Below are 25,406 nucleotides of genomic sequence, written 5' to 3'. Positions count from 1 at the left end.
TTTTGTTTTTTTTGTGTCATGACAATTAATTAAAACATCCTTTAGCTTTTTGAAGCTCAAATTTTCATTAAAAGTCAACTCTTCAAGTGAATAATCATCTAAACGACAATCAAATAAAAGTCTAGCAGGGTTAACATATTTTTCTCACCAAAAGCCTTACTATTTTCAAAACCGAAACAAACCATTTTTAACCGTTGAAAGTGATTCAAATGGATACTAATTATTATTTGTGATATATTTTTATTAATTTAAGTATTATCTTATTTTCAAGTGAATATTGAACAATAAAAAACAGCAAAATTGTTGATGATAAATAATGCGATGATGGTGAAGGTCCAGGTCAATCATATCTGTGGAGATGGAAACGTTTTCAAGTCATTAGAGTGACGGTGAATGATAATTTATAATCAATTATAAGACACTAATAATAATCAAATTTACATCTTATTTTTAATTGTGACTGAGATATTGATATAAAGTGATTCACATCAATATCAGTGTATTGTGTAAAGAAATACAGAAGTATTCAATTTAACTGTCAAATTCAGAGTCAATTGAATTTTTCATCTATCGTTATTGTATTTATCATTTTGCTAAGCCAAATGGTTTGAACTTTATTAGGAAAGTTATACACAGATTGATGATTCCTAGTAAAATTGTTTCATCTCAGGGGGGAAAAGCAATGTACAATTTTCAGAAAGTATGTCGATGTCGATTATGCTCATGATGATTGATTAGATTGTTGAGGATTTTTCAATGTATATAATCCATTATCATTAAGGTACCTGTTTGTATTGCTGTTGGTGTTGATGTTATTTGGACCAATTGATTATCTGAAAGCGTTTTAATTAATTTCCTTCCTAATTGAGGTTGCCTCTCAATTGGCTGTAAACCAATAATTGAAATTTATATTGATTGTGATTGATAAACATTGATTGCCATTGGAATTGAAGGAAATGAAGAGAAACTTTGATTATTATTATTACCATCATTATGTGTCCATCAACAACATGATCGTGATTGTTGTTTCAATTGTAAAGTTGGTTGAGACAAGAAATTGAACAACTGAAAAGGCGAGCAGAATTAAATTATCAAAATAATAATAGCAATAGCAACAATATCCCAGAGTGTTTAATAAATGCACAGGAAAGAGGAATTGAAATTGATAATAATTATCACCGTCAAAATCAAACAATTCCCATTTTTGTCACCATCTGACAATCAATTCAAATATCCTTAACTTTAGTGTAATCTTGTTGTATCAATAAAATAGCTGACAAATTCAGCTAAAAGAAACTTTCAGTTTTCTCTTTGATCATCACAATCATTATCATCGTCCTCATCAACAGCATCAACCGATGGCTATAATCATCAATCAAATGAATCTCCTCGTCGTCTTGAAATCAAAGATTAAACCACACAAATTATCCACTGATTCATCCTTCTGAATAGGGAATAGATCAGGAATAAGTAAATGGTAAAGATATTATAACCATAATCAGCCTACTCGATGGTTATTCAAATTTTGTGTGACTGATTTATTATAATTTATTGGATGATGATGTATTTATCTGTGTGTAGGTTGATTGAAAGGAACCAAACACAACCAGAAACTTAGTGTAAATCCAAAGAAAAAGAGTAATTCAAGTTGATGAAATTGATGATTGTTTGATTCCATTTTGCCTTTTCCTCTAAAAACTTTATTTCCCTTTGATTTCTTGCTGTGTTAGGCCTGGTTTGGCTCTAACTTGGGCTTTTTGCTTGAACTTTGTTTTTCTTTTAAGAACTCTTGTCGTTGCTAGAATTTGTTGACTCAACAATTCACAAGCAAGTGTTGATCTCAATCTGATGAGTACATTCGTCACATTCAACTTGACAACACCAAAAGAATTTACAATTACATTTTTCCTTAACAGTCTCAAATCGTCGAGTAAAACCTCTATTACAACAAAGTATATCACAACCATCAGCACCCTTAGAGGTTCCATTACAAAATCTATCATGGGTTCCAGGGGAACCTGATTTTTCATCCCTTTCACAATAGTCTGGCGATGAGTGAAGGTAAACAAGATCCGAATCACTTGGTGGCTTGTATCCGGAACCATTTTGACGATTTGATAATTTAATTTTACGAGATCTCTGTATGTATAGACAAGAGGGAAGAAAAGAAACAAATAGAAGGCGCAAAAAAATTGAATTAGCATAAAATCAACAAAAGTTATTTAAGCATTACCTAAAAATAACACAATCAGATGAGAAGCAAAGTGATCACTATAAACCCTCTATTATTTACCATTGACTCCATAGTACCTCTTGTTAAACAGGCATCATGGAAAGATAATTAATGAGCTTCCTAATGTTGATTGTTCACAAGGGATAGCAAAAAATTTGTACAGTTTAGCAGTGAACCAAATTGTTGAGAAATAATTTTCTCACACTTGGTCAGTTTGTCAGCATCTTACCATTCAAAAAACATGAGAGATGATTTTTGTCAACACAAGAATTAATCATTTCACATGTAAACTGTGAGACTAGGCTCATTTTGATGAGTAAAACCAACAGGAACAGCAAATTACAAAGACAATATTAAAATGTAACTTTACATGTTATATTAAAAATAAATATAGACTGGAAACGTTGTTTTAATCATTGAAAAATTACTTGTCACTGAAATTTTAAGGTTGACTGGTAATGGAAGCTCTGAAGAAGCACATGTTAAAAAAGTGAGTCAAAGTTGAAAGCAAAGGTGACAATGACATGTAATAAGAGCACAGTTTACAATCTGAAAATAATGAAACATGAAGAAACTACAAGCTAATTAATTATTCTAAACAATTGATTAATTTTACAGACACTTAAAAATTTGACATTCTCTTAATGAAAAGATAAGCTGTCATCTGTTTCAAAGCCATGGCTCAAGCTCGGCTTGCGAAAAAAGCATTTTTCTTTAAAATTAAACCTAAAAAGTCAGCTCGATCTTAATGTTTCAACATTGAGTTACATTTTATTTGAAATAATTTCATTCCAAATTCGCCTGTCAATTAAAATTAGACTGAAAAATGGTTTAAACATCGACAGACAAAAAGAAACGTAAACCTATCGAAAGGTCTATGGTAAAATAGATGAAAGGTGAAGAGACATTTGAAGATCAATTCATCAATTTTGATGGGCCAACAGAAACATGGAGTAACTTTAAATTTAACATTTTCATGGATTCTTGGTGAATATAAATGAATCACTTATAGTCATCACTGTCTGAGCTATTCACAATATTTTTATGAAAAGGTAAAAGAAGAGGGAAAAAGAAACATTTTTTAAGGTAATCAATCAAATAAGCGATAAAAGATGGTGTCATTCATGGTTATTATGTCGTTTCTCCCTATTATTATTATAATTATCATCGCAACTATTAATATTATTTGTGAACTCGCCCAAACTGTGCTTACATTGGGAGTAACCTTGATTAAATTTTTAATATTTGCGCTTCTTTTGCCAACCATTAATCTGTTTCAAAATTTCTTTGTTTTTTGGTGAAACAGGCGATTTCAATTTACTCTGAACATTATCAACTAATTTCATCCATTTTTCCCTTGTTTAGCTTATTCTGGTTAATATTTTGTCTACAATCTACTTTTACTTTTACATGATATTCATCTTATGGGTTCATTGTCTTGTTCAACCAATTTCATTCAATTTCTGGTTCAAACCTTTTTTCGATTCTGTTTGGGTTCTCTTCGCATTTATCTTTTAATTGCCTACAAATTTCATGCCTTTCCATTAATCATTAAATCCTTTAATTTCACTTAAATGGCCATTAATAGAGTTTATAACAGAATTGATTGTTTAATTAGCATTCTTTTACAATATCATCATTCATATTAACCATTATCTTTTTCGAACCCAGTTATCAATGCACATTTCAACTAAACATGGAAATTATCATGATCATGCAATTGAATTGTAATGACAATGATAAGTTGATATTTATAACCAGAGATTCATTTAGGTTTCATCTTTAAACAGCAATAATGAATAGTTTCATAAATTAAACCAAATTGTTCCAGTAAAAGATTGTCTAACAGCTAAATCATGAGCCTGAGCTGATACAATGTATAAATTGGTCAACAGAAAAATTGACTTTTTCAGTTTTCTAAAATAATTTGAAAATCTTTAGCATCTCTCACAGAATGTTTGATTTGAATGAATATCAATTATTATGATTCTTTTGGTTACGAATTAACCTTATTCTTTGGACTATTTAGTTTCTTTTCCCATGAAACTGTTTAGATTGTTTTGAATTGGTTTATTTTTCTGGTATAATAGTGAAATTATTTTCGAGTAAAAATTGTAACATTTGAATGTCTCCAGCTATTTTTGAGTTTCTCAGTAAACTCAATCATTGCATGAATAGTTCAAGTTTAATCATCACAGACACTCGTCAATCCATAGGATTGAATCATGACGATGATGGAAATGGTAAGAATCATTAGCTTCCTCATGAAAAGGTTACTTGAAAAAGAAACGCAAAAATTTTGGATTTCACTATAAATTGGCAAATATATTAGCTATTTATAATAAAGCTCTGATTTCGATTAACCTTTTATTGAATTTTAATGAAGATCAACTGAGATTAAACTTTCAAATTGATATTTCTTTTCAGAAAATGAAACTACTGATGCTATAACTTTGTCAAAATATCTTTAGCTGAAACAGTAAAGATTATCACTCTAGATGTTTTCAATTTTTCAGAACTCGTTGAATTCAATGAAAGGCATAAGGTATTTCAGAAATATTTGATCAAATATCGATTAAGATTTGGATTTTTTTTGGTTTAAGCTAAAAATTGTAAATCAAACTTGACCCACATACATGATCTTTTCATATCTGCTTTTGGCTAGTTAATAAATTGTGGTCATAAAAATCAATTAACAATTTGTAATTAGCTGAAAGAAAATTTGTAAATGCAAAATTTATTATCAATTAAAGGCGATTTATGGAGTTAATTTGCCTTTAACCCAAGAAAATATTATGAATGTTGCTTTTAAATCGTATTAACTCTTGATTGGAAACTTGTTAAAGTTAATCTTAAATTGCGATTTGCAGAGGAAAATTCAAGTTTATTGAGAAAATAAATTGATATCTTAAATGCATGTTGAATCTTTTCAGCATAGTCTTGAACTGAATAACGGATTGATGGATTATTGCTTCAATACTTTCGAATGTCGATTTTTTAAAAAACTTTCTAAATCAATATTTCTTCATTAATCAGTTTTCTAAGCATATTTCAGACCATTAGCGTTGAATGAAATCATGAATAACGAGCACAAATGGTTAGCATTTCAAATAGCATTTATGATTTCTCGATCGTAATACATTGTCAAAATGAAAACAATATTAAACATTGCAGTCAAGTTGAACTCTTGCTCGCAATTGTGATCATCGATCCTTTCATTAACAATTACGATTTTTCGATATTTAATTGCTAATTTTTGGTGCATTTATCTTCACTGTTGAGCTAAAATGGTCGTTATCGTTGAGGTAAGCTCTGAACATTGATTGATATTATGCAAAATTACTTTATTATTTTTCATTGATAAACTTGCCAACAAACTATCCCTGAATTACCGTAGTCGCGCGTATTATAGCCCTGGGCTTGAAAATGAATTAGGCATTTTTCTGGGCGTTTTTTAATTGAAGCATGCGTAAGTGACAATCACAAAAAAGAGTAAAAAAGGTCAAAACGCTCGCTTTTAAGGTATTGTTTATATTTTGGTAGACATAAATGTGAAGAAATGGCTCTTAAAACTGGGCAAATGTGCAAAAGTTAGCTTCTCAATATTTAGCTCATGGGCTCCACGAACGAGCATCTATGGACTAAAAGATGAGAACCACGCATTTTTAGGCCCAGAGCTATAATACGCGCAACTACGGTAATATCCCTATCCCTAGTTTGTGTGCTCTTGCAGTAAATCAAGATCTATCTGATCTTAAGTAAAGAACGGCATGAAACTTTGGAAAAGTATTTAAGTAAAAGATGAAATTAATTTTGCATTTCGATTGAAAAAGTCAGAGTAAAGACATTCGAAGCGATTAATAATAAGCAAAGATTTAAAGCTCATCTAATTATAAGTAAATAATTTGTTGATTTGCATTTAATATAAAAATAACTAAACTTTCCAACCGATAGTCGAAAGAGATTTAAGATGTACTAAGGTGTCAAATATACGAAGTTGAGATGTTAATTGATTGAAATTTTGGTCAATCAAAGTAACCACCTTCGGCATTAATATAACGCTATAATTTTGACTTAAAATGGTAGAGATAAAGTACATAGGTTTAATCGGCAAGTAGTTAGAGTCTGGGGTTGAAAATTTTGTTCAGATTTGCTTTTGAAGTGTAAGGAAAAGCTCGTTGGACAAAAAGTTTTTTCACAGTTTATCTGTTCTTTTCAGAGGGATTAAAAGACTGTAGCTTTAATATTTGGCCTGATTTGATTTTCTCTCTTAATTCTTTAAATTTGATTCTTTTTTAATACACTTGACATTTCGATGAAACGACAAAATTGATGAATGATTTGCTCAGAAAACAATCACTAAATGTTCATTACACTGTAATGGTTAAACTAGCAATTTAGTCAAAGCTTTTAGGTTTACACTTTTTGCTCTCAATCTTAATAAAAGAATAACGTGAGTTAGTGAATACAACGTTAGTTAAAGGTTCATTCAGAGAAATCGAACAATCATTTTGGCGATTGAAATACAAATGTAAAACCCAAGGCTTAGATCTAACTTGGGATAGTAAATATTAGATGTAATAATGTGAACAATCAACAATTTAATAAGGAAATTCACTTTGCTTGAGTAAAGAGTTTAAATGCTGTAAGTGTTTACCTTTTTATGTGAAGACTTTTTGGCTCTAATTTCGGGTTGTGCATCAATTTTTTGGATTGTCGGTGAAGGTTGAAGAGCATTGAGTAAGGTTTGTATATGAACTTCAGTTGCTGAGTCAAATTTTTGCCTCAAAATGAGACCAACTTGTTTGAATGAGGGTAAAACTCGCCAGCAAGTTTTCATGTCACACGAACCTGAAACTCCATGACATTTACAATCGATCCTCATGTTGTTCAGGACAACCTTTCTTCCAGCTTCATTGTTGTGTAAATTCATTAGAGCTCGAGCACCAACCATCGTGTTACGCTTAGAACGAGTTGTCCGTAAGTCACGGGCATCGATAAAGGTCTTGGAAAATGCTGTTCCAAATGCAATATTATCAGAACAACCTGTAACAGAACAAAAAAGTGTTTCAGATTAAGATCATTAATCAAAGTGTATTTAAGCAAACATTAAACAATTTCAGTCATTTGTGTTTGAAAACTTTTCAAGTTTCAATCAACAATCAAGGACAATTTGCATGTTCAACTAATGAAATTCTGAGCGAAATTGGCTTTATAATTTTCATGGAATCACATTTGCATTGAAAAAAGCAAATTTAATCACTTTATTTGCAAAAGGTTTGACTATTGAACGGAAAGTAAACACTTAACCCTGACTTGAATAAAACGTTTGCTCATGTAAAGTTTCCTTCTGTCAATGAAATCTGATTTCAATTTATCATCAATTCTTCAATCAAATTTCACGCGTTCGATTTCGATGTCAAAATTGTTCGTCATTTGCCAAAGCAAAACTCAAACTGAAATCGAATAAGAAAATTCAACTTGAGACATTCTTTGTTCGTTCAGTTTCAACTAAAATTCCGAAATTTTATAGATAATTTGATGTAAATGACGAGTTTGATGAAATTTTGAAATGACTTTTTTCGCTTGGAAATAGAAATTTAAATTTTTGTTGGCGTTTATATTGTTATTGCGTGTTATTACCTGCCCAATGGAATCCATTTGCAGGTCCAAAAAAGGTTCTATCACAGCCACAGCGCAATAAAGTGCCTGAACTACAGGCTTTTGTCACAGCATACGAGACTCCTGCTGATGTAATTGCATGAACAAAAGCTGATTCTCGAGTTCCTTCGGTTAAACTTTTGCCAAATGCTTTTGAACCTTCGAGTGATGAACAGTTCCAACGACGATCACGCAACTGTCGCTGGCATTCTTTGAGTGCCGTTTCAGCTCCAATCTTAACTGATTCCATCAGATCAACATTTCGCTTACATATTTGAATCTGTTTTTTGGTTAAACCTTTAAATGCTTCACAAATGTCCACTGAATTAATTGTTGTCATAGACGATGAACTTTGCAACAGAGCCCTGTAATGAGAACAAGAAAAATTTGATTCAATTCATGAAAACCAGTAAAATCTTTTCTTAAAGCGCCTGTAAAATGGATGCAAAATTTTGTAACTTTCACTATTTGATTAACTCGATTCCAATAAATGAGCACTAATCATGTGCATTTGTTGCTGTTGCATTTAAAATGTTATGTAAATGATATTTTGATGGTTGGTGTAACAATTGTGTGAAAATTGAATATCTTCTTCTGCTTGTAAACTGATCACAAACTAATTGAATTATGATTCGCAAAAGTTTCAATCAAACTACAGATTACATGTAAATGGAGTAATGAACGCACCAACATTGCAAATCATAATCGCAATTCAATATCCAAATCAATTTACCTAACAAACCTTTTCAACGATTAACTTGCAGTCAAAGGTGAAAAATGTGATTCAAAAGCAAAAGTATTGATAATGAAAGCGAAAACTTTGCATCTCAAGAATCTCGATCAGATTTTGTTTATTGTTTCCTGAAGTTTTATGCCAACAAATCATTCCAATTGAATATTGTATTTTGCACTTTTCTTGAAATTATTAAATTGATCTGATTGATATGAGAAATATTCATCTTGAACATCAAAACTAACAATAAAAAGATTTTCTTCGAAACTTTTGAAGTGAAAATTTCTTTCAACTTTACCAAATGAAAAGGTTTTAATATTGAAGCTCAATAAAGACTAAAATGATTTTAGTTTGAAATGTTAGAGAATCGACTTGAAATTTTTATTCGAATTGAATCATGAAAATGCAATAATCTGAATGTTTAGAAAAAAGAAATTTTCTTAGCAAAAAAATTTCTCGAATTTCATTTTAAAATGTTTGCCAAGCTTAAGACGAGCTTAAAGACACTCACTAAATACTGTATCTGTCTAAACAAATTATCAAATCTAAACAACAATCAATCGAACTCGCTAATAGCTGGAAAAGAAGCAAAAATGCTGAGAATATCTGAATTTTTCGAAAAATTGGGACAACTTTAACAGAATTTTGAATGGAAGCATGATCGTTCGTTGAAGATGATACAATGAGAACAATTAGATTGAAGAGTTTGAAAGAGTCTAATTGTTTGATTATGATCTGTTGATGTCTAGACAATTGTTAACCTTAAAGAAGGAAAGATAATTGATGTTCAGGGAATGAATTACAGAAAGGAGAAGAAAACTTTCCAACTCGAAATTTGACCATAAATTGTGTGAAGCTGAACTCGGTGATAGAAAGATGAAGACGAAGAAGAAGACAAAAGGTAAACATTAAAGGTGATAAACTAGACTGAGTTGCCATAAAAGTAACGGCAATGATAACAGGAATGGCATGTAAGTGAAAGGTTGTAGTAGCTGGTGCAATATATTATTGGGGAAACAATTAAGATTACAAAAAGTGAATAAAACAAAACTGGCGACTGATGATTAACATTAACAAGTGTAATTACTTACAGCCATTTGATGGCATCACACAGTTGTATTGTGACAATTAGCCATAATAAAAAAAATTTAATCAAAGAAGAGGAATGTTTACTGATGATGATCAGGTTTTGTGATTTAATTGTTGTTAACAGACAATTTGTAGTCATCTTGGTGAAAGTGAGTTGTGTGATGAGGTTGGTTGATGGGTGAATGAAGATGAAGATGAGGATGAAAAGGATGAAAATGTGGTTAAAGTTGAGAGCGAAATTTTGATTTACTTTTGCCAATTGAAATTAAAACTCATGTAAAGTTGAAGGAAAAAAAGTGAAGTAAATTGTAACAAAAAAAGAATCAACTTTTCCAATGGAGAGAGACACTGAATGAAAGTCACTGATTTTCACTTGACATTTAATCCGGTTGATTGTTGGAGTATTCAGGGAAATGGTGAAACATTATTCAATGAAAGAATCACTTTGATCACTTAAGAGTAAACAGATTTGCGAGTAAAAAGTGTTGATCACTGGTTGAGTTGTACTTGGCGGATCTAGCAAGGTGTATGGTTGGCTGTTGGTTAACTTGTCGCGTGTCGATTGGTATAAATGTACATTTACTGGGATTTGGGTTTTGACAAAGGTTGAAGCAAAGGTTGAGTAAATGGTAAAAAGGTTAAAAAAAAGTTTAGAAACGGTTAAGGTCACAGAATCAGGTTCGTTGATGTAAATGGATAGTAATGATAAGCTTCCTTGATAATATCATCTCCATGGTTTTCGGGTGAAGATAAGTGAGATGAGAGTGAGAAGGAGGATGATCAGTGAGGATGGAAGATACTGAGTGTCGAACTGGTCGATTTGGTCCAACTGAGATTTGGTTATGAGGAATTGGGAAGATTATGAAGACAATTATGAGAGAGTGAGAGAGAGAGGAAGATGAAGATGAGTAGATTATAGGAGATGAACAGAAAATTTAATCAATTTTGTGGTTCTTTGAGCAAGTGCAACATTGAACGCAGGTTTTACGGATAATCTTGAGATAATTAAGTAAATTAATGGAAGACAAAAAAAAGGTTAACTTTTTGGTTTTGGGTTTACTCGGTACACTTGGGTTACTTGGGTTGCCTTGCTTGCAGTTGGTGTTCAGGTTTGATTGGTGATTAGGTTTGGTGGCAAAACAGTTAACAATCATGTTTAATCATAATAAATTAATAAAAAAAGCGGAGCAGAAAAGAGCAACAACAATTGATCTTTGTTAGATTAACTTGCAAATAATCATCATGTTAATAGCAACTTTGCCTTTTCTCTCCTTTTTACCGTTTATTTCTTTCTCTCTCTCTCTCTATCTTCCTCTTGCTCTTCAGATTTCACAGATTTTCAGTTCAATTGACAGCAATGATTTAGGAATGTTCAATTTGTATATATTTAGTGTGTTTCTGTATGCTTTGTATCACTTCATTTCTCATTGCGATTTTTACTGTTTAACCAACAACCTAACCAAAAAAGTACAAACTCATAACCAGAATTGTTTTTTGTTTCTCCAAAGAAAAAGATATTCTCTTCTCTGTTGGTGGTTTTTTTTCATGGTAAAAGAGCATTGATGATGAGTGAGCAGTTAGGTGATGAGAAGAGTGCGATGTTGGTGTTGATGAAGATAATGATTGTTGTTGTTGTAGGTGAATATGTTAATATTGAAAAGGGAAACTCAAATAAGAGCAACATTTTTACATCATCTTTTTTTTTAATTCGCTCACTCATCTAATTGGATTATAAAGTTTGATCCCAAAGATGCTCTCCTCTTCACTCCTCATCATTCCCATCATCATCACTTTCATCATCTTTATCATTAGAAGGAAAAGTTGCTCACAATGATTGAAGAGTGAAACGTATTTCACAGTTTTTTTTGTTTTCTCTCGCTTCTTCCATCAACATTGGAAAATCCATTTTTTCCCTTCTTCTTCATGAATATCAATTTTGGCCAGCTCATTGAAGAGGGTAAAGAGATGATGAAAAGTAAGATGATTGGAGCAAAATTAAAGCACAAGATTGATAGATGAGGATAAGGAGGAGAAACACAGAGGAAGATGAGAAAAGGAGGAATTGTAATGAAGAGAAGAGAAAATTGTGAATGAAGAATGTTTTTCTTTTCATTTTTCTTCTTCTTCTTCTTCTTCTTCGCTTTTTTGGGTAAATTGGCAATGTTGATGTTAAATGATTGAGATGAATTAAATAGGGAAAAACAAGTGGAAACAATTTAAATTAATCAAATTAAATTAAATTGTATATTTACTAGATTAAACAGGACAAAATAAACAAGGGAAACATCATCAATCACCGTCCGGTAACATTAGCTTTTCTGGTTTTCTGGTTCTCTCCAACCTATTTTTATTAATTATTGAACCCATTCTTATAATAACTTTGCTCATTGATTGCCAACGTTTTTCATCACCTTTGACCTGTTAATGCTTTTAGGTTAGGCTTTTAAATTGTTAATTTATTCCCTCTGATGAAAAGCTGGGCAACAATTTGATTAATAAATCAACATTCGGGACAAATTAACCTAACAGTTAACCATTACCATTAAAAACAATTAACCAAAGGCACCTTCAAGCAAATCAAAGTTGAAGCCAAAAAGCGTTATAAAATTATCATTATTATTAGTCAATTGATCATTTGGTTAATTTGATTATCATTAAATTGTATTAAACAGTAAATAATGAAATGCCATAAATGTTGAGTTTAAGAACCGATTAACTGTTTTACTTGAATTTAATTTTCATCTTTTCTCACATAATTAATTTCAATCAAATTAATTTATTGTTAATCATTTTAACTAGATTGGCATTTCCATTGAAATCAAATTAAAACGTTGGTTTAAGGTTAATCAATTAACGGCAATCAAGTTAACAAAAGGTGAACCTTAAACAAGGATTGGTTTTTGGTTATGAGAAATGATGGAGAAATTGATTTTGCACTGAAAATCTTTAATTCATTTGATTATAATTAAAGTCTCACAACAAATTGCTCAATTGTAATCAATAAGATAATCGCAATTTAAATGAAAATGTTGATCAAATATTACTAAAGTGACCAAAAAAAGAAATTAAAACAAATAAATTTTTACCGAAAAAATATTTGAAGGAAAAATTGAATTAAATGGAATCTCGTTATTGGTTAATTGTAATTAGTTGAGGTGCAACAATCAACGAATGGTTTAAATCAATTGGTAAACAATTAATGATGAAATGAGCTCAATTTTCGATTCAATTTTTCTTCCATTCTCAGCCTTTTCCATTCCTGTTCCTCATTCCTTCATGATTCCTTCATGAATAATGGACAACCTGGTGAATAACAACTCACGATTCACTAATTATCTTCTAATCATTTACCTCCAATTATGATGAACAAAGGTGAACAATGGAAGAAGCAAAAGAAAAAGAACAAGAAAAAAAGGTAAAAACAAAACACTGACCAGTAAATGTTACGGTAGAGTTATCATGGTGACCATGGTTTTGTTCATGTTTCATTGTAATGTTCAACAACAGTCACTTGTTCAACATCAATGTAATCAAGATAATTAAAAGAGTTGGAAAAGTGTGTTGTTTTTGTGTGTGTTGAAACAAAACCAACAAAATATATCTTGAACATCATCAATCACCATTCTGTGTGTTCATGTGTATATTAATACATTGCAAGTCTTAATGCTAGTACATGATTGGGTGTTTATCATAATTAGTTTTGTAGTAAATTTTGAATTCATTATTTTTGCATCTCGAGACAGGTTGTTGCAAGTTGCAGGGTTAAGCTTCAAGTTTTGAGCCAAAATGAAGCTATTTTGTCTGTAATAACGCTCATGAATCAATATTGGTTAACTGGTGTGTTTTGTTTCTCAACAAAATGTTCAAAATTCTTTACCCAATTTATGTTAAATGAACAGCAAAAATGTGCTAATTTGATTGATTTCTTTTCCGTTTTCCTTTTGATTTATTTCAAGTTTCAGTTTGCACTCAGAAGGTTACCAGATAAATAGACTTCCCTGAGAGACGAACCCAATTCTTTGCAACTGTTGATTGATTCATTTATCATTGGAAATTTATATAAAAGGTAAAAGGCGCTTGTGACCAGAAAATGTTTATTTTCGAGTTATTGAAACTTCATTTTTAAACATTGCCTTTAACTCGTAATTGAATTGTCAACGTTGATGAAATTGCAATTGGTTTGAAAATTAAATACAGATTTGGGTTCTTTTTAAGTCAATTCAAAGTCAACCTCAGAAATCGATTGTTTTATTGTTATTGAGATTTTCGAATCGTTTATTGACACTTTTATTGATCGAAAAAAATGGAAATTCTGATTAATCAATCGATAATTTGATTTTGTGTTTGAATGTTACTTTGATTTTGATGATTAATGGCTCATCAATTCGGATATTTTTTCTGGTTTTCTCATGGAAATATTGTTTAATATTATTTATTCAAATGTTGCAATTGATGATAGGAATCCAGAGACATGGAAATATTATGAACTCGAAATTGTGTCCAGCATCAGATCGATTGATGAGACTCGCTCCTGAATCATTGGATAAGCGACTTTTCAGAATCTGTTTTGTTTTGCAATTGAATTTGACTTTGCTATTCAAATTTAAGTCCATTTTGTTTCAGGTTTTTTCCCCTTTTCATGTGTGAATTTGATTTTCTTGATAAATCTTGAACTATTGAAGGGAAAATCATTTTTATTTTGGCAACATTTCGTTATTGAAATGTACTAAACCAGGTTTGCCTGTCTTGATTGGCAACAATTTTTTTCACTTTTCATTGTTGAACCATTTTGGCAGAGTTTCCAGGTTTTATTGGGCGAGCAAAAATGAAAGAAAAAAAAGGAAAAAATTCATTGATAAACTCATGATTAAAATTCATGTTCATTTTTGCGTTTGTAATCAAAGGTATTATTCATTTTTTTGTTACTTTGATTGTTGCCTATTTCATTCTCATCTATTGTTGATGTCTGGACTGATCATGAAAGCTTAATCAACAACTTGTCTAATCATGTTTATTGTTAACATGCTGTCTATTTAAATTGGTTGCATTTCAATTGTGTGAATCAGACAGTGTTAAGTGTTCAACATTAATCTAATTCAAAAGGTTGAACCCATTTCTGATCAAATTTTGGTCTCTTCATTTGTTAACATTTATAAACATTCATTTGTAACAAATATTAAGGTTGATCATTTAGGAGTGTTTCAAGCTTTCAAGTGTTTATTAAATTTTCATTATTTACTCAATCAATGGCTGTCTGATAATCATCTTGAACATGGATATTTCAACATTTGTTTAACAAAAAACATGTAATTCAAAGAGGTTTAGAAACTGATTTGAAAGAATTAACATTTTTTGTTGACAATTAACTAAATGTTGTTGAATCTCAATAGATGGCTCTCTATGCATTTAAAGGGTTGTGCTGCCATCCTGTAGTTCAATGTTAAACAATGTTGCATAAGCGTTATTTTTGCGTAATTGCTTTAATTTTATGATTGAAATAAATTGTGATTAGCAGTCCAACACGAGTAATTATAACTTGACATGTATTATAATTGAGTTCAAGCAGTTGAGAATAGATGGAAAATTCCAAACACAAGAAAAACAAGACTTTGTTTATGAGACAAGACCAAGGAAACTACGAAAATGTTAACTTTCATGTTTCGTTTTTTTCAGTTTGATACCCAACGGCCATGTAATATTTAAATTGAAAGTTTTTTACTCAATTACTGTTGGAGTTTGATTAAATGGTAAAAAATATTGTAAAGATGCCAAGAACTTGTGCTAATCCAGGTGTAAATAAACTCTACTTTAATTGAAGAATAAGTCAAATGTGATATTCAATGCCATCAATGTAAAGCTACACTGGATATGCATTAGAATCGTTTTGGTTGTTAATTTATCCGTCCAGTGTAACAGTTGCTTCAAAATTAATCACCTTTATTTTAGTAAATCATTTACATCCCGGAATTATCTGTTTCCAATGCATTTCAAATCAACAATTGACAATCACCTTGAGAGTAACAACGGACTGGACAGAAGTGAATGGCAATAATGAGAGTCATTTGTTTAACTCACTTGTTAACAAGGTAACTTGGGGTGAAGTGATTTCAATTTATTGTTAAATTTTTAATTGTTGATTCTGTGGTTTGACCAGTATCCAAAAGCCGATGCATGTTAAGTGAAAGATGACGAAGGAAACAATTGATTGTACTTGATACAAGGGAAAGGTGGTAAATAAGTGCATTGGACCTTATTTCAAGATCATTCATCAAAATCAACAAATATCTATGAAAGGTTGATTTGAACCCAAAAAAGCATACTTCCTCCTCCTCCATTTTTTTCAACCTCGTTAAACCAATATTGTTAAAAGTTATGTTAAAACGGGTTATCCCGTGAACGATATCTGCTTCAAAGATTATCTCCTGTTAAGGTCATTTCCAACGGGAAACCATTCCATTGATAATGTTCCAATGTGATCCTGATTATTGGTGAATAAGTATAAATAATAATTGAAACCAAGAGAAAAGTATCAGTTCAGTTTCAACCATCTAACAAGTAAAGTAAAAACAACAACTACAGCTCCAAACCAAAGCTTTTTGACTTTATCTCGTGCCTTGTTAACAGTTACGATTTTTTCAAATTTTTGTTCCTAAAAGACTCAACAAAAACTCCATCAAAATGAACATGCGATTGGTAAGTGCGAAATTTCACTAACTATTACTAAGTTTTGAATGATATTGATCTAAATTGTTTATTTCCATTTTGACTTTAGGTCCTTTTACTTGCTCTATTCTCAATGATGTTTGTACAAGTTGCAAAATGTCAGTCTGAAGATTCCGACCAAAGTGAATTAGATGATGCTGAAGAAAACTTCGAACCTGATGAAGCTGATGAATCTCCAATCGAAAGTCGAAACAAAAGAGAGATTGGTTCAGATCTAGAAGAAGCCGAAACAGCTGTGGGTGGTAAAGGAGGAGCAGCAGTGGTAGCCCACAAAGCTGGAAAGAAAGGTGCAGCAGCAGCAGGGTTCAAAGGAGGTAAAGCAGGTAAGTGTTTAAAATTAAAACAAAAACAAGACAAAAATCAACAAAAATATTAAACTTGAAATATTTACTCTCATAGGCAAAGCTGGATTCAAAGCAGGAGCTAAAGGAGCTAAAGGTGGTGCCGCATTTGGAGCCGCTGGAGCCGCTGGAGGTAAGACAATAAACTTAGATGTTTTAATTGAACAATCTACCAAGTAAATGAGTCTATGGTATTTCAGTTCATTAAACTGCAAGCATTTGCTCAAGTCAACTAAACTCATTGAATAACTGATTATCCACTTGACAGGCAAGAAAGGTGCTGCAGTAAAGAAAGGATTCGCTGCTGGAGCTTTCGGTAAGAAATTCGGAAAGAAAGGAGGATTCGCAAAGGCTGGAGGAGCTGGTTACAACAAGAAGTTCGGTGCAGTCAAGAAGTTCGGAATGAGCCAAGGTTTCAAATTCGGTAAAGCTGCTGGTTATGGTGCTGCTGGTGGAGCTATGGGCGGTAAGGGTGCTAAAGGAGGATTTGCTGGTGCTGCTGGTGCCGCTGGATTCAAGAAGGGTGCTAAAGGAGGCAAGAAAGGATTCGCCGCTGGAGCAGCTGCAAAGGCAGGAGGAAAAGCTGGAGTTGCTGGTGCTGCAGGATTTAAGAAGGCCGCTGGTGCTGCTGGCGTTGCTGGTGTTAAGAAGGGTGTCGCTGGTGGCAAAGGATTGATTGGTTAATAAATCAAAGCTTTATAGTCAAAATCAAATTTTATACTTCAACTATCTGTGATTATTTTTTCAATCGACACAATTCTCAGTACACCAATGATTCCTCAGTTACAAATCTTTTTTATTCAATTGTCATTTTTCAAAGTCTTGATCAAGTTTTTTTGTTAAATAATTTACTCTCTATTTTTGCAATATATTTTTACCGATAAATGTAGAAACAAAAGTTAACAATCCATCAGAATAAAATTACATTCATTTTGAAATCTTGATTTCTTATTACTTTTGATAAATTTCATCCTACGATGTTTCAAAAATCACACAAAATATCTGTTGGGCATTCATTTTCATTTTTAAAAGACAATTTTCACAGAATATTTGTTATTTAGAGTTAGGATTCACTCTTTAAAATTCGTGTATTGATCATAATCCGAATCATTAGAAAAATGATTCTTATTTATCATTTGAAATTTTACCGAAAATTTTTGAATACTTGCTGAATTCAACTAGAATGGCTGCATACATTTATAAATAATTTCTCAATTTTCATTATTCAAATTTAATTCTGATACAAAATAAAATAAATCACAGTCTATAAGAGTAGAATCACATTTATATTGAGATGAATGCTGGTCAATTTATAAGTACAGAGTCAGGTCGATCAGTTAAGTTGCATTGACACGAAAATGGAATTTAGTTTACAATTGTTAAAATGATTATCTGAAAAAGTAAGGCCTTTTATTAGCTAATCGACCACCTTGGACTATCCCTTTACTTCTCAACCGTCTAACAGCCTCACGAAGATGTTTGGGCTTTACTGGTCCACTTTCTCCCAGCTTTTCCATCACGTCCAAGGCTTCTTCAACAACTTCACCCGCAAAAACTTTAGCAACACCAGAAATAGCAATTACAACGTTTTGGGATACTGAACATCCAGTAATGGACTGCATCAATCTTTTCACAGATGCTTTTGGGAAAGATGCTCTGCGGAACATTTCATATCGATTCAGTTGCTCTTCACTAAAATTTGATACCAAAACTCTGAAAGAAAAAACAGACAAAAGAAAATTAAATGACTGATGATTTACTGCAGAAGTAAAAGAAAGTGGAAATAGTTGAGAAAAAATATACTTACTGCATTTTTTCACGCTCCTCTTGTTGAAGAGTTTCCTGAGATTTGTCTTCATGAATAGACAATTTATTCATATCATTTGATTCAGACATTTTTACGATTAAAAACCAAACAAAAAATCACAATTAGGAAACAAGAGCAAAATGTGTCGATACAAAACAGCTGACAGAGTCTTTCAAATTGAAGTAAATGTACGAATGTATCTCAATAGATGGCTCTTTGTTGACTTTGCTAAGCAAAGTTTGCTGTAAATCAAATTAAATGTTTCAATTCAAATTCAACCATTTTTTAATATCGGATCAACAGGAATTAATCATAATTTATATTTTGTTTTTATTTGTTTATTATTAGGGTTATCCATTATTCTTTAATGATCATCAAAAATGGCTTAGTAGCTTCATTACGCTTTGAGATATATTAATTGCAAGTAAAATTTATCCTCTCCACTTATTTATTGTTTGGTTTTACTCACCTGAGGTTCATAATAAAAAGTAAAATTAACTTATTAATCAAGCTCATGTTCAACTGGAATGATTAATTGATGAGCATTGTGATAACTGTGATACAGTTAAACAGACTCAGTTAATCCTGTGTAAATGAGGGCCAAGGTTGAAATAAATCAATCATCAAGAGTCTCTAATCAATCAATTGATAGTCAAATGTACTCTACAAGGACACAATATTGGAAGACGAAAAAATGGTCGAAACCGATTAAGATCAAATTTCTGTCAAGAAGGAGCTTCCACTGGAAACTCCAACCTCAACTTGTTTTTCCAATAGATCATTAGATAAACAAATCAGCTGTTGCTTGGAGAACAGTTTCTCTTCATTTACTTCAATAAATCTAGTAATTAAAAACTGTCTCTGCTCCATCAACACGATTAGTTGAGATGTAAAACAACAATCAATCTGGATAATCAGTCGTTCTGGAGGTGAAATTTGCTTTTATGGTGACCGTGCATTTTCAATAACATTATGAACAGGACTATGGTGAAATCATGACCCTTGTGAATCTATATCCTACTTTTCATCAGATTGTAATCAATTTTTATTGCAAACCTTTCAAAGTGGCAAAGTAAACAACATTTTGTTTGCTTAGATGGTGTTAAAAACAAATCAAGTTTAGAGGTAAGTTAACTGTTTATTTACATTTTAAAAGCTCTCTCTCCTTGTTTCAATGGGAAAATAGATCACTTTTTGATTCAACTGTGAAAATTTGAAAGGTGCATTGTGTGTTTGGTTGAATAACATATTAGTTGACTGGATATGTCGATTAAAGAAGCTAAAGAGACAGAGAGAAGATGAAAAGTAGAAGGAGGAGACGAAGAGGAAGCGTAATGTTCAGAAGGAGGAGGGAAGCTGAAGACAATGATAGACACATTTCACCCTGTAATTGTGTTTGTTCATTTACTCTCTGATTATCTATTTCAATTTATTTTATATCTTTTTTCATTTTCCTTAGCATGGTTCATCCTTTGGTGTAATAAAATTTCTTGGTTGCTATCACTGTAATCTATCGCCACACCACCGGTTAGGTAGTCATAACTTACCAAGTTGACTATAAAAGTTTCCAAATACCTTGAAAAGTTAAATGAATGTACCGATTTTACCCTGATCATTGCAAGTATCAAAATGAATAACAAAAAGATTTTGATTATTGTGGGAACACTCGTTTGTGCAACCATACTTGTCATTGTTGCCTCCATCATCATAACCCAATCTTCTGGTGACGACCAAAATGACCAACCCAGATTAATTGTCATCTCATTTGATGGTTTTCGAGCTGATTACGTGTCACCCACACTGACACCAACTCTTTGGTCACTCAAGCAGACTGGAGCAACTGGTAAAATGTTTCCTGTGTTTGTCAGTAAAACTTTTCCCAATCATTTCTCAATCGCTACCGGACTTTATGAGGAAGCCCATGGAATCGTTGCAAATAATATGTACGATCCTGAATTTAAAGCAGTCTTTGACCTGTCCCATAGCACTCAAATGTGGTGGGATAATGGTTATTCACTTCCAATATGGGTAAACATTAGAGAAATATTTCATTGAAATTCAATACTAAATCTTTTTCTACTTCAACCATTTAGATTGCTAACCAACAAGTTGATGGCCGAAAGAGTGGTGGCATAATGTGGCCAGGATCAGGATTTACCTTTGGTGGGGATAAAGCCTACTACTCAATTGATTTTAACCGTACACTTAGTATGCAACAACGAGTTGATCTTCTGATGAAATGGTTTACAGACACTGAAAATCCTGCCAATCTTGTTATGTTGTACATTGAGAATCCCGATGAAACAGCTCACAATCATGGACCTTTCGGTAAAGAAACCCTTGAGCAGGTTATGATGGCAGACAGGACTGTTGCTTACTTGCTGGAAAACTTGTCCCAACACAATTTAACTGAATCAACCAATATCATTTTGGTTAGTGACCATGGAATGCAAGAGTTTAACGCAAAAACTGGCATAAATTTAACGGCAATAGTTCCTGATTTAACTAGTTTCAGACAATTTGGAGGATCTCAAGCAATTGGTATTCTGCCTAACGAGGGAAAGGAAGAGGAAGTTTATCAAATGTTTGTATCGCTGGCAAAAACAAATCATTTTAGAGTTTACAAAAAGGATGAAATTCCTGAGGAATATCATTACAGGTGAATACAATAATTATCTTAACCTTTTCAATTATAATATTTAGCTTTTATTTTATGCAGAAAGTTCCATGTCTTTATTTTTATTTAGCTTTGTGTTTGAACAAATGTTGCACTTGCCAATTCAGTTAGAGCTTATCGTTTTCAATTTTTTAGCCGAACAATTAACTTTATCTTTATTGTTGCACTGATAATGACAACATCTACTAAAAATAGTTGGATTATTCCGAAAACTTTAAGATCAAAATGTATATCACCTTAATAATAATATAATATGGAAAAGTTACATGCAGAAATTTTATCAATAACGGAAAATATTCTGTTGAGCTTTTATGATTACAGTAACAGTAGTAATATTGGTGTAGAGAATTGGGTTTTACTTCTCTAAATCATTTAAACAAAATTATTTTACTAACTGTTTTATCTCTCTTGTTTTATTGGTCATTTATCTTAGGTACAATCGTCGTATTATGCCAATCTTATTGGAGGCCGATCCTGGATATGAAATTGCTTTCACAACTTGGTCTCATCAAGATGAGAAATGGGGTAATCATGGTAATAATAATACACAGCCAGAGATGGAAGCGCTTTTCATTGCCACTGGACCAGCTTTCAAGAATAGTTTTAATCTTAACCAATCATCTTTCTTCAACATTGACCTTTACCCGATCATGGTAAAAATTTTAGATCTTGACATTGGCAGCTATAATTACAATGGGACTGATAAAATAACAAAGAACCTACTCGATGAACTTTAGCCTGAATATCATCATTGTTATCCTTTTTAACCAGTTATTTATTGGCAACTCCAAAGGCTCACATTTGAACAAAGATATCATAATTTGTTATACATAATCGTGAATGAACCGTTCAGCCAACTGTTGTCCATCAAAACATCAAGTTTCTATTTTCTTTAAAAGACTATAACTTGTTAATATCTTTTTTTTGATTTTCAGTAATCTTAATCCTGATTACCATTTTAATTTTAAATTGTTGAGATTTTTCAGTGTAAACAAACCGCTTTTTACTTTTACTTATAAACGGTATAATGAATATGTTTGCCAACGGCGAAACAGTTAATAAATTGTTGATTTCAAATGTATTAGGTCACTAGATAATGTTTTAGCCTAATGGTGATAGAGAAGAGCTATCTGCTTTTTTGTTCGATAGATACATTTATGACAGCAAACAAACTATTGGGACGAAAAATGAACTCATATCGCAAAACAAAAACCAAGATAGGGGCTGACAAAAAAATAACCAGTTTTTCCGGGTTTAGACCAGTAATAAGTGGAAATCTGGTCACCCCTCGCATTTTTATCTGGCATTTTTGATAGAAAAAGTAAGATTAGAACTCAGTCCAACAGAATCGAATCCAAAAATAAGTTGTTTCTAATCTAATTTTCGTAAAAATTCATAATTAATCGATTCTTCGTTTGTTGTTGAATCATGTGTTGGTTGGAACAAAATTGAAACTGCCATTGCTAAATAATCAGTCAGTTTAGAATGTAATGAATGATAAATTCCTACACAATGAATACTGCTTGAAACTATTTCGCAGTAAAATTACAATTTTTGACAATTTCTTGGGCGCTACGGGGTGTTCAGTTGATTTTCCCAATTTTTAGGTTTTGATTGGTTTGAACCCTGATTGCGAGGTTTCTCGAAGCATTTTGGGAAAAATGCATTCAGCATCTGAAAATAGGTAGCTCAGGTGTAAGATCTGCGAAAGAATTGCCCACTTATTTGTAAATGGTGCTCAACGACAACTCTTCAAAGAAAAGCCTTTTTTAACGTATCAATATTTCATTATTAGATTTTGGACTCTGTTTTTAATTTACTAGCGAACTAATTAGTTCGGAATGAAAATAAGTTGATCTATGGAGTAAAATTACCTGCCCAATTTTTCTAGAGTATCGCCGCCTATCGGAGAACATCAGAAATAGGTTAGGCTAAAACATTATCTAGTGACCTAATATATAAAACTTTATAATTTCATAGTTTATTTACTAATGATCAATTAGACCTCATTTCATTGTTATGACTGGCTTCCATATGAGATGTTCATGATTCAGTCCTTGAAAACTTGAACTTCATCTATGACTATTTTTTCAATGTTAATGGTCTATATGGTAATTAACTGAGTAATAAAGAAATCTTGACTTAGAAATTTCTATTCTTAACATGTCAAAGTGAATTAGCAATTTGTGTTTGTACTCAAAATCCTGATAAATACAGTCAAATCGTCGTAACCAATAATTCAAATGAATTTTTCGATATTTTTGCACCAAGCTTATGAAGTGTAAGATGGCAATGATATATGTCAGCAAGGGGTCCAACTCAGTAACTAAATATTGTTGATTATTATTTGTTTAATGAACAATGTAAGGACTATTTTAAACACACAATAAGACAATCTGTAATGAATTAATCAGAAAATCATTATTGTCAGTGATTGATATTGATTTAGATAATTCAGTCGCAAGAATTGTAATGGATTGAAATAAGACCAGTGATACTATTGTGACTATTTCAATAGATTAACTGAGAAAGCCATAAAACATCAGATTCATGGTACAGTTTGGATTCATGGCCACCATCATCAATACAATCCAATTAGATAAGCATAAGATCTGTACAATCAAATTAACTCGACATTCCGATAAGGCGATTATCAGATAATGTATATTCTCGATGAAGACAATCTAATTTCCTGTTAAACCATTTACATTATCCAACTTAACACAAGTTTTAACCACTAACGACTAAAATTGATTGCAAGATTAATTCAAGTGATTGATCAAATCAGTCAGTAATTTTGTTAACCAGAAACAGATCACACAAAAGGCATTCAAATGCAGTTCTCGGTGAGTAAAGATTATTTAAATGAAAATTTTAGGCAAAACAGGTTGCCTTGTCTTTACAGGTGTCGTATTGGCGATGAAAATTCAATAATTGTTTATGCCCATCATTCCGGCTTTCATGGCTTCCAAAATTACCTGTGTTCAAATAAAGAAGGAAAGATTTCCAGTTTCACAATCACCCAGATTTATCAGCATAAATATTGGTGGTTTGATTCTGGCTGGTTTTGATTTCACTTTGACTGACTGTAACTTGAAATCTGATTTTACTTGCAAAAAAGCAAATATGAAATATATTTTAACAGAAATTATGAATATTCATAATAATGATATCTATAACTATTATAATAAGATGACTATTTAAATCGCAATCTCAAGCTGACTAGTTGAGAAGACATCTTTGAGTGATTTTTTTAAATAAAGCTCAAAGGTATATTATGCAATAAGTATATTAAATTGTGTCAAGCTTGAAACAATTCTGACACAACAGAAAGTAAATTATTTTTCCCATTGCTGACTGAAAGTTATAAACTGTTAATGCAAGTGATGAACCAAGCTTGTCAGATCAGGAATACATGGAAAGCATACCAAATTTAAAAGTTAATTCGTGAAATTTGCTTCGAGATGAATGTATAAAGTGTAGAAACTTTTCCAATGACATTAAATTTCAACATTTGGCTTCATGATTGAAGAGGTGTCTTACATCATTGATCCCGGATAAACCTTTAGCTGAACATTCAACTTAGCCAGAGGCATTCAATTTTTTAACCAATTTACGAGCCATACTGGTAAATGTTTCCTCAGCTCCATTTCTTCGAGAAGTTAAGGGATCGATACGCTTTGAACGATGCCATGGGGTTGTATTGATTGATTTGCACGTCTGAGATCACTTTTTTGTTTCAACCAGAATGAAAGGAACTCTCGGTGTTTCTTAATTTCAGGATTACATTTAAAAATAATGTTTTGCTATGAATTTAGATTGGCAATGCTGGAACACAGCAAAAACACATTAGTCTGTAAATAGTAGGAGTAATAAAAGCAGAGAAAATGTAATCAGAAAAGTGTTCATGAAATAAAAATGAAAGTGAATAGAATATAAATCAGCAATTCTGATTTGCTCTTGAAGCAACACGTAATGTTATTAATATAACCTTTAGCTCAAAGGTTTTCAAACTTAAATTTCAAATTAGCCAACAAGTAATTATAAAACTACATGATTCTGTGTTTTCAGAGAGCTGTGAGAATTGGCCAGATTAACAAGTTGAGGTATTGCAAATGATTAGTAATTAGAGAGATTCATTG

The 25,406-nt window shown here is 31.8% G+C and overlaps 4 protein-coding genes across 5 annotated transcripts; 2 read left to right on the top strand and 2 right to left on the bottom strand.

The window, feature by feature from the left end:
- Positions 1 to 223: 223 nt before the first annotated feature.
- Positions 224 to 10,878, bottom strand: LOC107361270 (protein Wnt-4). Of its 2 annotated transcripts, XM_015928053.3 has the most exons (4): positions 9,719 to 10,878; positions 7,877 to 8,259; positions 6,891 to 7,279; positions 224 to 2,139 (listed from the first exon to the last, which is right to left on the bottom strand). In XM_015928053.3, exons 1-4 carry the CDS (start codon positions 9,853 to 9,855, stop codon positions 1,822 to 1,824), a joined length of 1,227 nt encoding a protein of 408 aa, XP_015783539.2. In that variant the 5' UTR covers positions 9,856 to 10,878; the 3' UTR covers positions 224 to 1,821. The 2 variants fall into 2 exon arrangements, 1 of the variants encoding a protein (XP_015783539.2); XR_016197764.1 differs by lacking the exons at positions 6,891 to 7,279; positions 7,877 to 8,259; positions 9,719 to 10,878 and adding exons at positions 2,234 to 2,353; positions 2,463 to 2,604 and having other exon boundaries at positions 2,001 to 2,139.
- A 5,376-nt stretch (positions 10,879 to 16,254) lies between these two features.
- On the top strand, positions 16,255 to 17,724 carry LOC107361316 (uncharacterized). Its single transcript, XM_015928131.3, has 4 exons — positions 16,255 to 16,409; positions 16,489 to 16,762; positions 16,839 to 16,913; positions 17,049 to 17,724. The coding sequence occupies exons 1-4, from the start codon at positions 16,395 to 16,397 to the stop codon at positions 17,462 to 17,464; spliced, it is 780 nt and encodes a 259-aa protein (XP_015783617.2). The 5' UTR covers positions 16,255 to 16,394; the 3' UTR covers positions 17,465 to 17,724.
- A 323-nt stretch (positions 17,725 to 18,047) lies between these two features.
- On the bottom strand, positions 18,048 to 18,752 carry LOC107361375 (transcription initiation factor TFIID subunit 11). Its single transcript, XM_015928193.3, has 2 exons — positions 18,588 to 18,752; positions 18,048 to 18,493 (listed from the first exon to the last, which is right to left on the bottom strand). The coding sequence occupies exons 1-2, from the start codon at positions 18,674 to 18,676 to the stop codon at positions 18,169 to 18,171; spliced, it is 414 nt and encodes a 137-aa protein (XP_015783679.1). The 5' UTR covers positions 18,677 to 18,752; the 3' UTR covers positions 18,048 to 18,168.
- A 1,430-nt stretch (positions 18,753 to 20,182) lies between these two features.
- Positions 20,183 to 22,345, top strand: LOC107361373 (bis(5'-adenosyl)-triphosphatase enpp4). The gene is made up of 3 exons (XM_015928191.3): positions 20,183 to 20,615; positions 20,681 to 21,246; positions 21,698 to 22,345. The coding sequence occupies exons 1-3, from the start codon at positions 20,217 to 20,219 to the stop codon at positions 21,999 to 22,001; spliced, it is 1,269 nt and encodes a 422-aa protein (XP_015783677.2). The 5' UTR covers positions 20,183 to 20,216; the 3' UTR covers positions 22,002 to 22,345.
- The last annotated feature ends 3,061 nt before the right edge of the window (positions 22,346 to 25,406 follow it).

The sequence above is a fragment of the Tetranychus urticae genome, chromosome 1 (genome assembly GCF_039701765.1).
Source record: "Tetranychus urticae isolate SD_2017Ah chromosome 1, NJAU_TeUrti_SD_1.0, whole genome shotgun sequence".
NCBI lineage: Eukaryota > Metazoa > Arthropoda > Arachnida > Trombidiformes > Tetranychidae > Tetranychus > Tetranychus urticae.
This window is presented reverse-complemented; position numbering and strand designations above follow the sequence as displayed.

Excerpts from the sequence above, each read along its gene's own strand:
- LOC107361316 (XM_015928131.3), top strand. Across the intron at positions 16,763-16,838 it reads GTTCAAAGGAGGTAAAGCAG|GCAAAGCTGGATTCAAAGCA; the intron begins GTAAGTGTTTAA and ends TTACTCTCATAG. Across the intron at positions 16,914-17,048 it reads AGCCGCTGGAGCCGCTGGAG|GCAAGAAAGGTGCTGCAGTA; the intron begins GTAAGACAATAA and ends TCCACTTGACAG.
- LOC107361375 (XM_015928193.3), bottom strand. The coding sequence starts at position 18,676 with ATGTCTGAATCAAATGATATGAATAAATTGTCTATTCATGAAGACAAA. Across the intron at positions 18,494-18,587 it reads GAGGAGCGTGAAAAAATGCA|AGTTTTGGTATCAAATTTTA; the intron begins GTAAGTATATTT and ends TTTTTCTTTCAG.
- LOC107361270 (XM_015928053.3), bottom strand. The coding sequence starts at position 9,855 with ATGACTACAAATTGTCTGTTAACAACAATTAAATCACAAAACCTGATC. Across the intron at positions 8,260-9,718 it reads TGTGATGCCATCAAATGGCT|GGCTCTGTTGCAAAGTTCAT; the intron begins GTAAGTAATTAC and ends TTCTCATTACAG. Across the intron at positions 2,140-6,890 it reads AAAAGTCTTCACATAAAAAG|AGATCTCGTAAAATTAAATT; the intron begins GTAAACACTTAC and ends CTATACATACAG.
- LOC107361373 (XM_015928191.3), top strand. The coding sequence starts at position 20,217 with ATGAATAACAAAAAGATTTTGATTATTGTGGGAACACTCGTTTGTGCA. Across the intron at positions 20,616-20,680 it reads GTTATTCACTTCCAATATGG|ATTGCTAACCAACAAGTTGA; the intron begins GTAAACATTAGA and ends TCAACCATTTAG. Across the intron at positions 21,247-21,697 it reads CCTGAGGAATATCATTACAG|GTACAATCGTCGTATTATGC; the intron begins GTGAATACAATA and ends CATTTATCTTAG.